The sequence below is a fragment of the Mycteria americana genome, chromosome 21 (assembly GCF_035582795.1).
Source record: "Mycteria americana isolate JAX WOST 10 ecotype Jacksonville Zoo and Gardens chromosome 21, USCA_MyAme_1.0, whole genome shotgun sequence".
Lineage (NCBI taxonomy): Eukaryota > Metazoa > Chordata > Aves > Ciconiiformes > Ciconiidae > Mycteria > Mycteria americana.
Genome location: NC_134385.1, coordinates 4,695,574 through 4,708,691, shown reverse-complemented (window position 1 = coordinate 4,708,691; position 13,118 = coordinate 4,695,574). Strand labels below are relative to the sequence as shown.

Below are 13,118 nucleotides of genomic sequence, written 5' to 3'. Positions count from 1 at the left end.
CCCTGCAGGAGGATGTAGCAGAGGGCTGTGCACTGGCCTCTTATCTCCAGCCTCTTTAAAGCCCCGCGTTGGGATGTGCTCCAGAAAAGTGAAGCCTTATTATAGGCAGTAAATAATTAACGTTAGTGCCATTTCTCCCAGTCTCTCTGCAGGTTTTTCCCCAGGTGTCCCAGTTACCGGGGCGGGGGGGGGGGACCCAGGCGCTGCTCCCTCATCCTGGCCCAGTTTAAGAGAAGGAATCCTGCATCAGGATTTCAGGTTTAAGCCCCAGATCTCCTGGGTCGACCCAGCTCCCTGCCCCGCCGTCCTGGAACCAACACCACTGGCAGCAGCAGTTTGGGACCGGAGCCCTGGCACACGGTGGCAGCTCAGCTGGGAGGTGATGGGGCACGGGGAAAATGCAGGAGCCGAAGGGCGTTAAGCGGCGCGGTGCTGGGCTCGGGGGGCCGCACCGTGCTGCTCGGCTCATCCTGGCAGCGCCAGGCTGGATGGGGCAGTGCCACGAGAGGTTTCGTGGCCGGGATCTGTGCTCAAGGCACCTGGCAGAGAAGGAGACGACGCATTTCCAAGCAGTGCTTTTGAGTTACACACAAACGAAAGCCTGGCCAGAGAAATGACACCGGCTGGAATTAAGTACGGTGTTCCTGTGCCAGAGGCTTGAATAAATAAACACGGTCTTTGTGCCCTTTAGAGAAGGAATGAGCTTCTTGGCACTGGCACCATCCTTTAACTTGATTTCTCTCTCTCCTCATTCCTCTCGGAAACCGGCTGGTGCATCTGAGCCGAGTGGCTGCTGCTCCGGCTGCAGCCCGGTGCACGGCTGCGGTTCTGCCGGGCTCCTTCCCTGCCTGCCCTGCTGCCCACTTTCCCCCCCGGTTTCCTTCCCTTCCCCTAAACCTTCAGGGATGGAGCCGACCGCCCCGAGAGTGAATCACCAGCTTTTTGGAGAGAACCACTGAGTCACCGAGCGGCAGCAAACAGGACGGGCTGAGCCCGGCAGTCGCGGTGCCCGGGGAGCACTGGACGTCCCTGCAGCACATGTCCCCCCATGCCACCGCTGTCCCCAGGGGGAAGAACAACCTCTCCCAGCGGAAGGGATGGACGACGCTGTTGCTTCGCAGGATGCCAAGCAGAGAGGGTGAAATCACCCCCCACGAAGGGTGCGGGTCCCCCCGTGGCTGCGGCCGGGCGGGAGAGCGGGGCTGGGTGGCAGGAGGGGTGGCCAAAGGCTTTGGGCACGGCCTGGGTGGAGGTTCATCCTGGGGTGGACGGGCTCCCGACTCCAGAGTGAGGCACCCAAAACCGCAGGCAGCACCTGGGGAGGCACAGGTGAGATGCTGTCCCCGAGGCGCGGGTCCCGTGGGACCCCAGGGGACACACGTGGCCACCCCACGCCTGCCACTTTACGGCCCTCGGCTGGGAGGTGCTGCCCACGCAGGCAGCATGGGGGGAGGTTGTCTGCAGGGCACTTAAAATGACGAGGAATGGTGCAGGGCAGATCGGGGAGATCCTCGGGATAGGGACCCTTGGGGACAGGGATCCGCTGGGGCAGGGATCCTCAGTGACCTGAATCCACAGGGATGGGGAACCTTGGGGACAGAAATCCCTGGAGGTGGAGATCGTTTGGGGCAGGGAACCTCAGTGACAGGGATCCTCTGGGATGTGGATCCTTATGGACAGAGATCCCTGGAGGTGGAGAGAGTTTGGGGCAGGGATCCTCAGCGATGGGGATCCTTAGGAATGGGGATCCTTGAGGGCAGGGATCGTTTGGGACAGGATCCTTGGGGATGAGGATCCATTGGGATAGGGATCCTTCGGGACAGGGATCCTCGGGGAGTGAGACCCTTGGGGATGGAGACCTTAAGGGTGGGGACCTTGGGGACAAGCATCCTCGGGGAAGGCGATCCTCAGTGCCAGGGGTCCCTGGGGACGAGGACCCTCGGCGACGGGGATGGCTTGGGACACAGGCCCTTGGGGATGAGGATCCTCGGGCTTTGAGGGACGCTTTGAGACAGAGCCCTCGGGGACAGGGGGCCGTGGGGACAGGGGTCCCTTGGGGACGGGGACCCCGGGGCGCGGGCAGCGCGGGCGGGAGCGGCTTCGCCCGCCGCGCTCTGCTGTCCCTCGCGGCGGCCCGTCGGGCCGGGTCACGTGGCTCACCTGGCCCAGGTGAGGCGGGGCCGGACGCCGTTCCCTGGCTCGCAGGTAACGCCGGGGCGGGGGGGCCGCGACGCCGCCGTGAGGGGAGCCCGGCCCCGACCCGGCCCGGCCCCAGCCCCGGCCTCAGTCCCGGCCCGCCGGCAGCGCCCGCCGCCGCCGCTCGGCCCTTCCCCCGGCGGGGCCGCCCGTCCCGGGCCCGGGGGCAGCAGCAGGCCGCGACAGGGAGGGAGGGACGGCGGGAGGGGCGGGCGAGCGGGCGCTGCCCCCCCTACACCGGGGATCCCCACGGTCCCCCCCGCGACCGGGGTGCCCCGGGTGCCGTTTCCCCGCCAAGACCGGCTTCTCCCTCTCCGTGCGCCCCGGGCCTCCCCCGAGACAGGCGTGTGCCCGGCCCCCGGCCAGGGCTGGGGAGAGGCCCCCGCCGCCAGCTCTCCCCGTGCCGCCGTTGTTCCCCCCGCTCGGCCCCCTCCCGCCGCTCTGGGACCGTCCCTGCCCTCGCCCGGAGGGGCTGGTGCCGGTAGGAGCTCTCCCGGGGGGGTTCGGGCCTCCCTGGTCGCTGCTGGGGTCGGCCTGGCTTTCGAGGGCTGAAAAGCTAAGGGGGGAGCGCGGCGGGGAGCCCGTGCGGGAAAGGGCAGGCCTTGCCGGGACGGCTCAGTGGCTCCTCTGGAAACCGGCTGTTCCCTGCTGCCAGCTTCCCTTCTCCCGAAAATCCGCCGTCTCGAGGGCGTCCGTGGGCCCAGGGTAGGCAGAGGGGCCTCTGCTTGGTGCCCAGGCGGGTCTCCAAGCCCCCTGCAGCGCTTTGTTCATGAGAAGGAAAGGGCAAATTTTGTTTACCTGCACCCTGGTGGGGTCCTGGTTGTCAGCCGGAACGGGGATGTTTTGGGCCAGGGGGACAGGGAAGCGTTTGGGGAGAGGCAGTTCCTTGGCCGGGTTGTTTATATCCCAAGTGGGGGAGAGAGAGGATACAGGAGAGGACACAGGAGAGGATACAGGAGCACCAAGAAGAGGCCGGATCCGTGTTACGCTGGGCCGGGGTCTCTATCACTGCCCGGGGCCAGCAGAGCAGTCAGGAGTCCGGGAGCTTTACGGGGCAGCTTTCAGCTCCTGGCAAGGTTGCTTAGAAAACTTAACAGTTATTGATGCTTCCATATATTTAAGCGAAGTTGTATCTCCGTGTAAATCTTGTATCCTGAATTTAGGTCCTCTGGCCCCTTTTTAAGTTAATGCTTTGACTTCCCTAGCTTCTAACAACAGTGGCGATATGGTTATTGGCAAACCCGACGTGACTTTATTAAGTAGATTCACAACTTAATTGAGCTTTTTTAAAACTTTCAAAGGAAGTCCTGTCCTCTGAACAATGAAGATCTTAGACCCCGGCTAACTCTTAGACGCGCAAACTGTTTGTGAATCCCTCCTCGCTCTTCTGAAGCAGATGCTGAAGTTCTTTAGAAGGATCTTCTCTATTCACACACGGTGCCTGCACAAGAACAGAGAAAGCTCCCAACGATCTTGTGAGTATCAGCTCGGCTGTGGATTTTAGTCTGACCTTTTGTTTATGGCTGTGTTAAGCAGCTGGCTGCGGGTTTCGGTCTAGTCCGTTGCTTGTGCCAGAGAAGCCGCTGGATCGAGGAGCTGTGTCTTGTGTGTGCTCCCGGGGAACTCTTCAGACGTGTGATCCGGTGGTCGCAGAGACGTGAGCTGTGATGGGAAGGGGCCGAGCTCAGTGTTCGGGGCCGGAGGTGTCTCTGACGCCTGATGCAGCTGGGGGTTTGTGCAATGTCAGGCAAGTGGTTTCATCTCTGAGCCTGCAAGTCTTTTTCGGTAGAGCTGAGATAATGCTCTTCCCTATGTCAAAAATGCTCCGAAACTTCAGAATGTTATATATTGTTATATAAATGATTGTTACTGTGCAATGCATATGTTAGATCTCTCGATGAAGCCTCAGTATTAAGAGAAACATCCCAGTAAGCAGTTCTGTGCTTACATCAGCTCAAATGTTTTCAGTTTGTTTTTAAATTTTGAACCGCATTACCAAAATGACGAAGCTGAGGAAAAAAACCCCTGTTGTTCTGAAATGAAAGCAATCAAAACTCACCACTGATGCCGAGTCAAGGAAGCTCTGCCTGCTCAGCACTGAAACTGGAGCGTCTGGGGCTTTTATATTTAACATATTGTCCAGGAATGTGCAAAGGGAGCTCCTGGGACCTGCACTACTTACGAATTTTTATAAGCTAATGGAGCCAAAATATTCCTGGAAAGCAGTGGTCTGCTGTAACTGCCTGGTTTTCAGTCTGCGCCTGTTTCTTTGTGGGGGAAACATTACTATTTGTTTTAAAAAAAAGGGAAAAAAAGGCAACGCTCTAACAAAGTAGAACAGATTTATTTATTCATGCTTGAGGTGCCCTATAGAAAGTATATAGTAGAGCAGCAGGGACAGTCCAAAAACGCTTAAGCTATGGCTGGCCTCTCACTGCTTATTAATTAGCCTAATTAGTATTTAAAAGGATCTCTTGGGGGTGAAAGCAGCGTTAGCCAAGAAGCTTAGAAACCGTGGACAATTTAGGGGCCCACCGTAGTCTGGGATAAAAGCGGCAGCAATAGAAGGGGAGAGTGGCAGCCTTGACCTGACTTTCCTCGCCATCGCCCGGTGCCAAGCTTTCTTCATAATAGGGAGATTTAATGTGCCCAACTCTGCGTGTTGGATCTGTGGAGCTAAAGTGTGACATAGTACCCTGCAAAAACAGTTTACTCCTGTGTGCAGAGCTGGGGCAGTTGTGTTAGTACAGCGGCAACGAGAAAAACAGTTGAGCAGATAGTCCGCTGTAGGATTTCTGTAGTAGGGCTTTGTAAAGGTTTTGCTCCCGTGAGGCATGATTTGAGGCCGACTTGTTGACAAGATCTTTTCTTTAATCCAGACGAAGACATCGTTTTTCCTCGGAAAATCTTTAACATAACACAGCCTTAGCATGACTAGCAAAAACCATCAGTGTTAGTCACGCCGTCGTTGCTAAATCCTCTAAATTTTAATAGCATCGAATAATCTGGAGTCTGAATTGGCAGCCTGCATAATGATCGATCTCTTGTCATCTCCTCCTGGGCATGGTGTGTTTTGAAAGGGATAAGTGCTGTCAGGGCCCAGCTTAATCCTGAGGAATGCAAGACAAAGAGGAAGTTGTTTAAAAGAAGATACTTTCCCTTTGGAGCCTGTCAGCTGGCTCCACCTATGGCTGTGCTGCTCATTTATTGCTCTGGAGCAATGGCTCTGGAGCCTGCGTTGAGGAAACCTCTTCTGAAGGTTACAGGGATTTTGATGTCTTAAAAATAGTCCTTTTAAAACATATCTCTTCTCATTCAAGCATCACCGAAAGGAAGCAGCAAAGCTAGAGTAGTCAGAGAACCCTGAAACGCAGGCTGAATTCCCTAGTGACAAGTGAGAACAGCGTGAGTCCTAATGCAAAATATTTCTGTAAATAATTGAAGTATTGAATTTGAGCTCAGAAATCACTGAATTGGAACGTCGCTTCCTTCTCTGTTGATCAACAGCTCGCTAAGGGTGAGACTGGTGACAAATGCTTGACTTGAGACTTTCTTGTTCTCCAGGTGCCTGAGCGGTGAGCCATGCTGGGCCGGAAAACAGGACTCCCCCACGACCTGAACAGCCACCGCCAGCTGAACCAGTCCTGCCAGGAGGCTGTGCCCCTGCGGACCAGACCATCCAAGGAGACGGATGTCAGTTTGGAGGTGTTCAGCGGCTCTACACCTGAAATCAAACAGAGCCGCACCCGAGCCCAGCAGATGCGGGATAGGAAAGGTCGCAAAGCTGACCTCAAAGACTCTAACGGGAGAGAGGCAGAAACAATTACTTTTATTTCTGGTACAGCAGAGGCTCCCCCAAACCAGAGCTTCTGCTGTTCCTCTCTGTCTCAGGCCTGGAACACATACAAGGCTGTTTTCTGTTGTATAGTGACCTGCGGGAGCTGCTTTCAGGACTGCAGTGTCTGTATCCCCTATCCGGGGCCCACCGAGACCTCCACCGACGATGGAAAGAACGGAGATTATAATGGGCGACTGCCAAACAGCCCCGCCAACGTCTCTCCCACCGAGAAGAACGGGAACCAGATCAAAAAGTCCAGCATGGGTAGCAGTTTCAGTTACCCAGATGTGAAACTGAAGGGCATTCCTGTCTACCAAAACAGGAGCCCCAGCCACCACCTGGAATCGGATTCATGCTGCAAAGATCTGCTGCCAGAGAAGCCCTTCAGGAACAGCATAGAAAAGCCACCGCTCCCCAGCAGCCACCGGAGTTCGGAGGAGTATTATTCCTTCCACGAGTCCGACCTGGACATCAGCGAGCTGAACGGCTCCATGTCCAGCAGGGAGATCGACGTCCTGATCTTCAAGAAACTGACGGAGCTCTTCAGCGTCCACCAGATCGATGAGCTGGCCAAGTGCACGTCAGACACTGTCTTCCTGGAGAAGACCAACAAGATCTCGGACCTCATCAATAGCATAACTCAGGACTACAACCTGGACGAGCAGGATGCTGAATGCAGGCTGGTCCGAGGCATCATACGCATCAGCACCCGGAAAAGCAGGGTCCGGCCCCATATTTCTATCCCAGCCAGCCAGAGCCACGAGGAGAAGTCCAGCAGAGGCAACGCACCAGACAGCGGTAATGAAACGATGCTAGAGTCCATGGTCATCAGCCAAGACGGTACGTGCGGGTTCCTTGGTATCACCGCTTCAACACGAGAGGGTTATTTTATCGAAGCCATGGAGATGTGGCAGCAGAGCAGGGTTGAAAGCTGCTGTCCGTCTTCAGGCTGGGCTTATTTTCCTGGGATGGGTGAATGGAGGGCCTTACGTATTACTGGAGACCTCTGCTTCTCACCCGTCACTGTGTTGTGGCTTTCTTGATAGGATCTTTCACTGTCAGTGAAGTTTGCGCTGAGCAATGTAAGGGCTTATTCTGCTGCTACTGCAATGATTCTGGCTTTCCTCCACACCTCTAAGCTAGGCAGAAAGACCATGAGTCAAACTTAACTGGTATGACCAGACGAGCTGGCTTGTGCCAGAGGATGTCCAGTTACTACGCTGGCTCTCTCCCTCGTGTCCTACCAGCGCTCTTTGCTAATGCCACCCTTAGACTACTGTGACAGAGTGCCTCCTTGGAGCTGAGACTTCCTCTACGCAGTGGGGTGAGGAGCAGCCAGTAAATATCCCTGCAAAGGAGAGGGAAGGGCAGGGCTGCCGCCACAGTGTAAGGACCTCATGGCTCTTCCAGGGATGCCGTCCTTGTCTGGAGCAGCCTGAAGTGACTGAGACCTCCAGAACAGGTTCTAAGAGAGCTTTTTTTGTAGAAAGACCTTGAAAAGCTGAGTATCTGGGGCAAGGAGACATCCAGAAGTAACGGAGGAAACCGCGTGGCTGTTGTGCTTCCCAGCTTAGCAGTAAGGCTGCTGTTGCTTCCTGGTATTTAAGGTCTATAAAGCTCAGATTATCAAGACAATGGTGGAAGCAATCTGAAGAATCAGGCTCTACCTCTCCTATTACCTGAGGGTGGTGCCTTCTGAAGGAGAGCCCTGTGCGTTCCCTGACAGGGATCTTCACTCTTGAGTCATAGCTGCCCATCCTTTCCTGTCTCAGGCCCTCTTGGTTTTCATTCCAGATTTGGCCGTGCAAATATCGGAAGAAACACCAGCAGATGTGATAGCCAGGAATATGAGGCGGCATAGCAGCGCAGGTAACGTACCTGGCCGGGGGTCTTAGCTGCAGAGGCATCACAGGAGCGAGGGGAATGCCCTGAACCTCTCATATCACATATGCCTTCAGTTTTCACCATCTGCAAAGGCTGAGCTGACACCTGCCTCTTAGGGTGCCGTAAGGGGTGTAGTTCTTTTGAGCTTCGGGAGCGAAGGGGGCTCAGAAGACTGCCTGGGTTGGTGCGTCCTTCTGAAAAAGAACGAAACCCCACTATGGAGTGCTCTCTGGCCATGCACGGTACTTGGCCCGCGAGCTTTCAGTTTCCGGGTATCCTGACAAAGTTTGGGGCTGTATTTGGGGTGTAACCAGCTCAGGTCACAGCTGGGTTATACCGGGAACAAAAGGAACTGTGCAAAAGGGAAGCAGGGGAGAGTGACGGGCTGTCCCCTGAGCTCTGATCCTCGTGGCATGCATGCTCCACTCCAAAGAGCAGCCCAGGGCTAAAAGACAAGTTTTCTCCTGTATAATAACAGATCTGTCCTAGAAGATGGCTACAATACAGGCAGGGTTGTTCCCTGCCTGTGGGCTTTGTGTGGCTTTCTCCTCCCTCATGATACACAAAGTCTTTTGTGGCAGTTGCTTGCCTAACTGCCAGGCACTCGGCTGCTCTACTTCACGTTGTCTAATGTCACCATCTCTTCTCTTTCCTCTCCAAGGCTCTCCAACAAGCAGAGATTCCTCTTTCCAAGACACAGAGACTGACTCATCTGGGGCGCCTCTGCTTCAGGTGTATTGTTAAGGAAAAGGACCCAAGCAGCAGGCAGGCATTCCAAGGCTTTCCTGCAGTCGGATTTCTCCTCTTTCAATATGGAGTGTGCTATGCCACTTTTTTTTTTTCCCCCAGTCTACCCTGATCCTTTGTTGAAGCCAAATTTCTCCTGCTGTCTGAATTTCACTGGATGGTTTTTTTTTTTTTTTTGGACAATATAGAACATTAAGGAAGTGAACTGTGGAGCTAATGAACTTGGGAGGTGGAATGTGTGCCCAGGGAGGAGAAGATGAACAAGGAAGTATCCGATAACTTGTGCCTCTTATGATTTCCATACTTCACGTTTAGCTTCAACAACCTCAGTGGCCCAGCCCTTTCCCTGCTTTGAGGATCTGTTGTACAGTTCTTGCTTTCTGGCATTGCATAAGTTAACTTGGGTAGGGAATAACTGGATGGCGTCTCTGTGTTTGTGCCGATGCTGAGGTGAAGGCCGAGCACCTGCTCTCTAGGGACCCAAATCTCTTTAAAGTGGCTGGGTTGGTCCCAAAAAGGTAACTCCTCTATCCATGGTGTTTGCAGTAGCCAGATCTGCCTTCTTCCTGCTGCCCCTTAGTGGCGTCATCTCCTGCTGCCTTGTAAGGAGAAGGTTCAGGTAATGTGGTTCGTTTAATCTTTGGCCTCTTGGCGTGTCTCCTGAGATAGTGCCGTTGCAGAGGGGTGGGATGCCTGGACTGCTGCCCCACTCTCATCTCCTGAGCAGGCTGTGGGGATCAGCTTTGCAGCCGCTGCCAGGCTGATGTGAGCTGCGGGCGTGAGGTGTTACCAGTTGCATGCGTTGACCTGTGACTTGCATACCAGTCAGCTCTTCCTCACTCATCTGCCAAGCCCTCTGCGTTTCCCCGTCACGCTTGGTGTCACGCTGACAGGTTCACGGGCAAGCCTTGAACGCGGGTTATGGCAGGTGAGTGAAATAGTCGGTTCATTTTTAAGTTTTTGTAATGAAGAATTGGGCTGTTTGACTCTTCTGCTAGAAACTCCCTTAAAAGTACCTTGCTTCAAAGGGAAAGCCTCCCCTGAGAGCGTCTCCAGAGGGTCTGTGAGGAGCTGCTTGGTCCTGCCTTTCCCCTGTGGGCACTGAGTGCCTTCTCCTTCCCTTTGCTCCTCTCTAACAGCCAGTCAGAGGCAGGAGATGTGGTATCGCTACCCCGAGGGCACGGCGCCAGGCGACCTTGAGGGCTGCAGCATTGCCGCAGGAGGAAGCTGTATCTTACTGATGTTGCCACTTGGTTGTTTATCATAAAGTAAACACGTGAAGCCATGGGACTTGTTTATACATTTGGGTGCCCTTGGACGTGAATAGAAAACGCTTAGTTGAATTTACCAGCCATAGAATAAACACGCCCGCTGTTTTTTGGGGAGAGGGAAACCAAAATAGGCCCCGTGCTTTGGTGTGGACCATGTTTTTGTGCCTTAATTGTACTGAAATGTGCCTTTATTTCATAGCCTGTGATTACTCTTCAAAAGGTTGGGTAGGGGGGAAAGGATTTCATTCCTCACATGAGCAGTCAGGCTTATTTAACCAGCCAAAGCCCTTTGAAATGTACAGTTCACGTCCATGTCAGAGCCTGTTTTTGTAAACTGCTCGCATTTCAGAGCATGCTTTCATAAATCACGGACATTACTGAGACCACACCTTGAGACACCGACGGAGAGAGATTTTGAAAAGAAAGGGGAGAGACTGAGACTTGGATTTGGCTTCCCCTCCCTGCTTTGTTTTTAAAGCTGTCAGTTTGTGAAAAACCCTGTTTATGCAAGAAAGAGACTTGAAGCAAGGCCAGCCCGGGACTCCCAGAGGGGCTGTGTTTGGTCTCCTCCTTCCGAATGCCGCATCTACTGATGGACCCATTTGGCTTCCTGCTTCTGAATGGATTTGTACATACGTATTTGGACAAGTTTACTTAAACCTGTGCACTGAGGCGTCAGCACGGGTCACACTGACACGTAGCTCCGTGGTCTGTGCGCTGGAGCTTTGGAGGCGAGGGGTGAGGATGGACTTGCAAAGAGCTGCCGATCACTATTACAGATGCAACAGCACATTTTTAACGTTTAGTCTGTGTACGAAGAGCGAATGTGTATGGATTAAGCTTGCGAAAAAAAACCCAAAACCCAAAAAAACCCCAAAAACTTACTAAGAGGAAGACTGCAACTCAGTGGTCCCTGAAGCTGGTGCACCTGTGGTGTCTTACGGGATTCTTTTGCACTCCTTGGCCTTAAACGTCTGATTCGGTCTTTTTTTATAAAGCAAAAGATGTGCTCTTTACCTGCGCTGTGTCTTTTACGTTCCTGCTTGCATCAGTTCGGGGAAAGCATCCCTCAGCGGAGGGAGCCTGGGCCAGGCGGGGGGGGGTGCGCAGGGGGTTGCTGATCCCTGCTGTCCCAGCAGCACATGGACAAAGATATTTTCATCCGTTTGGCAGCGCTTGCCCGTGTCCCGGGGAATTGTGCAGAGGGCTGAACGCCGGGCTGGTGCATGGGACACGGGGAAGCTGGGTGCAAATAAAGGAGCCTCTGGGGAAGAGCCTGTTTGCATGCAGGGAAACCTGGATCTTCCCTGAGGGGTGATGCTGGAACTGAGCTCTGGAAAAACTGAGCCTGGGGGGAGGATTTCCAGCTCCTTCCCCGTGGTGTAGACAGTTATTGCTAGAAAATGCAAGAATCACTCCGGAGCGGCTGCTGTCCCTGATGGCGGGGCAGGATCCACTCGGGGAAGGAGGCTGGCTCAGGCTCTGTGACTTGAAGGACCAGTTTCGCACTTTCTAATTTCGCTACAAAAACTCAGCCGATAACCTGCAGAGCTCCATTCCCTGCCGCTGGCCTTCCCTCGCCCTCCCTGGGCAGAGGACGGCAGGGAGGTGGTCGTGGACCAACTCTCCCGGCACCCCTATGAGGTAAGAGGGTGGATGGTGTGAAGGATCTGCACTAACCCCTCCTTTTTTTTTTCCTTAAGTTTGGTCTGCTAAGGACTCGTGGTTCTTGTCTAGTCCGTGCAGACAGGCAGAAGACTGAGCCCAAAATCGAGTCCTACTGCGCACGGTCCCCTGCCTGTTCTGTCCCGATTTTGTTAAACGAAGACGGAGTTCAACCTGGCCGGCCACACTTCGGCAGCAGGCAGAGTCCACTGCAGCTGTGTGAGAGATGTGTTTCCTGGAAGGATTTTTAAAGCTGTGGACAGGTAAAAGCTGCCTTCTCTCAGCTGGGAAGGGTCTCCAGAGGTGATTTTGTGTCTGGAGCCCTCGAACCAGCTGGTTGGGGCCGCAGGGAAATGGAGCAAAGGCTCGCTGGCCAACCTCCGGCAGCCTGTGCGGGGACGTGGCTGTGTCACTGCCGTCTCCGCTGTCCCCAGCTGCTCCTAAGCTGCCCTGCAAGTTCCCCCTGCAAGTCTGGGCCACATTTTTCTGCCCTCTGCCTACCCTTCCTCTCTAAATTTCTCCGGTGCTTTTCCTGGAAGAGGTTAGTCTTCCCTCAGCACGCACTCGAGCAGCTGGCATGACCGAGTGGCTGGAACACGCGGTATTGCTTCTGCTTCTCTTGAGCACATTGAATCCCTGGGGAAAGACCGTTTCTGGAGCCTTCGGGTCCGATCACTGCTCAGTGCGGCTCTGCTGGGTGCACAACATGGGAGCTCATCCCCTGCCCCAAAGCGCTGCTTCCTAACTAGCTGGCCGCTCCAAAACTGCTGCTGCAAGATCACTGCAATTTCTGGAAAGATTTGAAAACTTTGCATTTAAAACTATGATGCCATAGTCAATCTGTCTCTGCTGTCAGTCCTGTGCGCAGCAACTCTCCTGCTTTCGAGTTCGCTGCATGGATCATGGGTTTCCTTGCTCGCAGCCGCACGTGGAATGAATCTGTGATTCTGTGTGATTCTGTGAATCCACAGGGTTGTTTTTTTTTGTCTGCTGAAGGTTGTTTGCTGTCCATCAAGCTGTCTTGGCTGTTGCTGTAGTGGCTTTTGCTCTGAGCGTTAGTGTCGAGTGTTCTGCTGAGTGATCTGGCAGAAAGAGCTGGTTGCCCAAGTGGAGATCTTACAAACACGAGAGCCCTTTACCTGGCCGCGTGCATGTAAACATGCTCTCTTTGTGCAGGTACTTCCTTTTGGGAACCTGACTCAGCATCTTTCTTTTCCTGAAGACATTGCTTGATTTTTATTGGGCTTGGTTTTGCCAGGAGACTCTCCAGAGACTCCAAAGACTGTGCGTGGGTCCTTGCCGTGCCGCAAGAGCGTGCTCTGAAGTCCAGTGACTTCAGTAGGATGCACTGTACTGCCCAGCCCCAGCCAGTGGTTCCTCGGGTTCGGGTTGAGGAAGATGGGTAACTCCGCTGGGGATGGATGCACGAGGCTTTGAGCGTTAAAGAAACTTGTCTTCCCCATCCACACCCTGAACTACTGAATGACTTATTTCAGAGGGGCTTACAAGTTAGAAAG

At 54.2% G+C, this 13,118-nt stretch overlaps 1 protein-coding gene across 2 annotated transcripts; it reads left to right on the top strand.

The window, feature by feature from the left end:
• The first annotated feature begins 1,052 nt into the window (after nucleotides 1-1,052).
• KDF1 (keratinocyte differentiation factor 1) lies at nucleotides 1,053-10,940 on the top strand. Of its 2 annotated transcripts, XR_012778555.1 has the most exons (6): nucleotides 1,053-1,160; nucleotides 3,498-3,671; nucleotides 5,761-6,874; nucleotides 7,829-7,903; nucleotides 8,580-9,284; nucleotides 9,491-10,940. XR_012778555.1 is itself a non-coding variant. In XM_075522456.1 (5 exons), exons 3-5 carry the CDS (start codon nucleotides 5,779-5,781, stop codon nucleotides 8,660-8,662), a joined length of 1,254 nt encoding a protein of 417 aa, XP_075378571.1. In that variant the 5' UTR covers nucleotides 1,053-1,160; nucleotides 3,498-3,671; nucleotides 5,761-5,778; the 3' UTR covers nucleotides 8,663-10,940. The 2 variants fall into 2 exon arrangements, 1 of the variants encoding a protein (XP_075378571.1); XM_075522456.1 differs by having other exon boundaries at nucleotides 8,580-10,940.
• Nucleotides 10,941-13,118: the final 2,178 nt, after the last annotated feature.

Excerpts from the sequence above, each read along its gene's own strand:
- KDF1 (XM_075522456.1), top strand. The coding sequence starts at position 5,779 with ATGCTGGGCCGGAAAACAGGACTCCCCCACGACCTGAACAGCCACCGC. Across the intron at positions 6,875-7,828 it reads CATGGTCATCAGCCAAGACG|ATTTGGCCGTGCAAATATCG; the intron begins GTACGTGCGGGT and ends TTTTCATTCCAG. Across the intron at positions 7,904-8,579 it reads GAGGCGGCATAGCAGCGCAG|GCTCTCCAACAAGCAGAGAT; the intron begins GTAACGTACCTG and ends TTCCTCTCCAAG.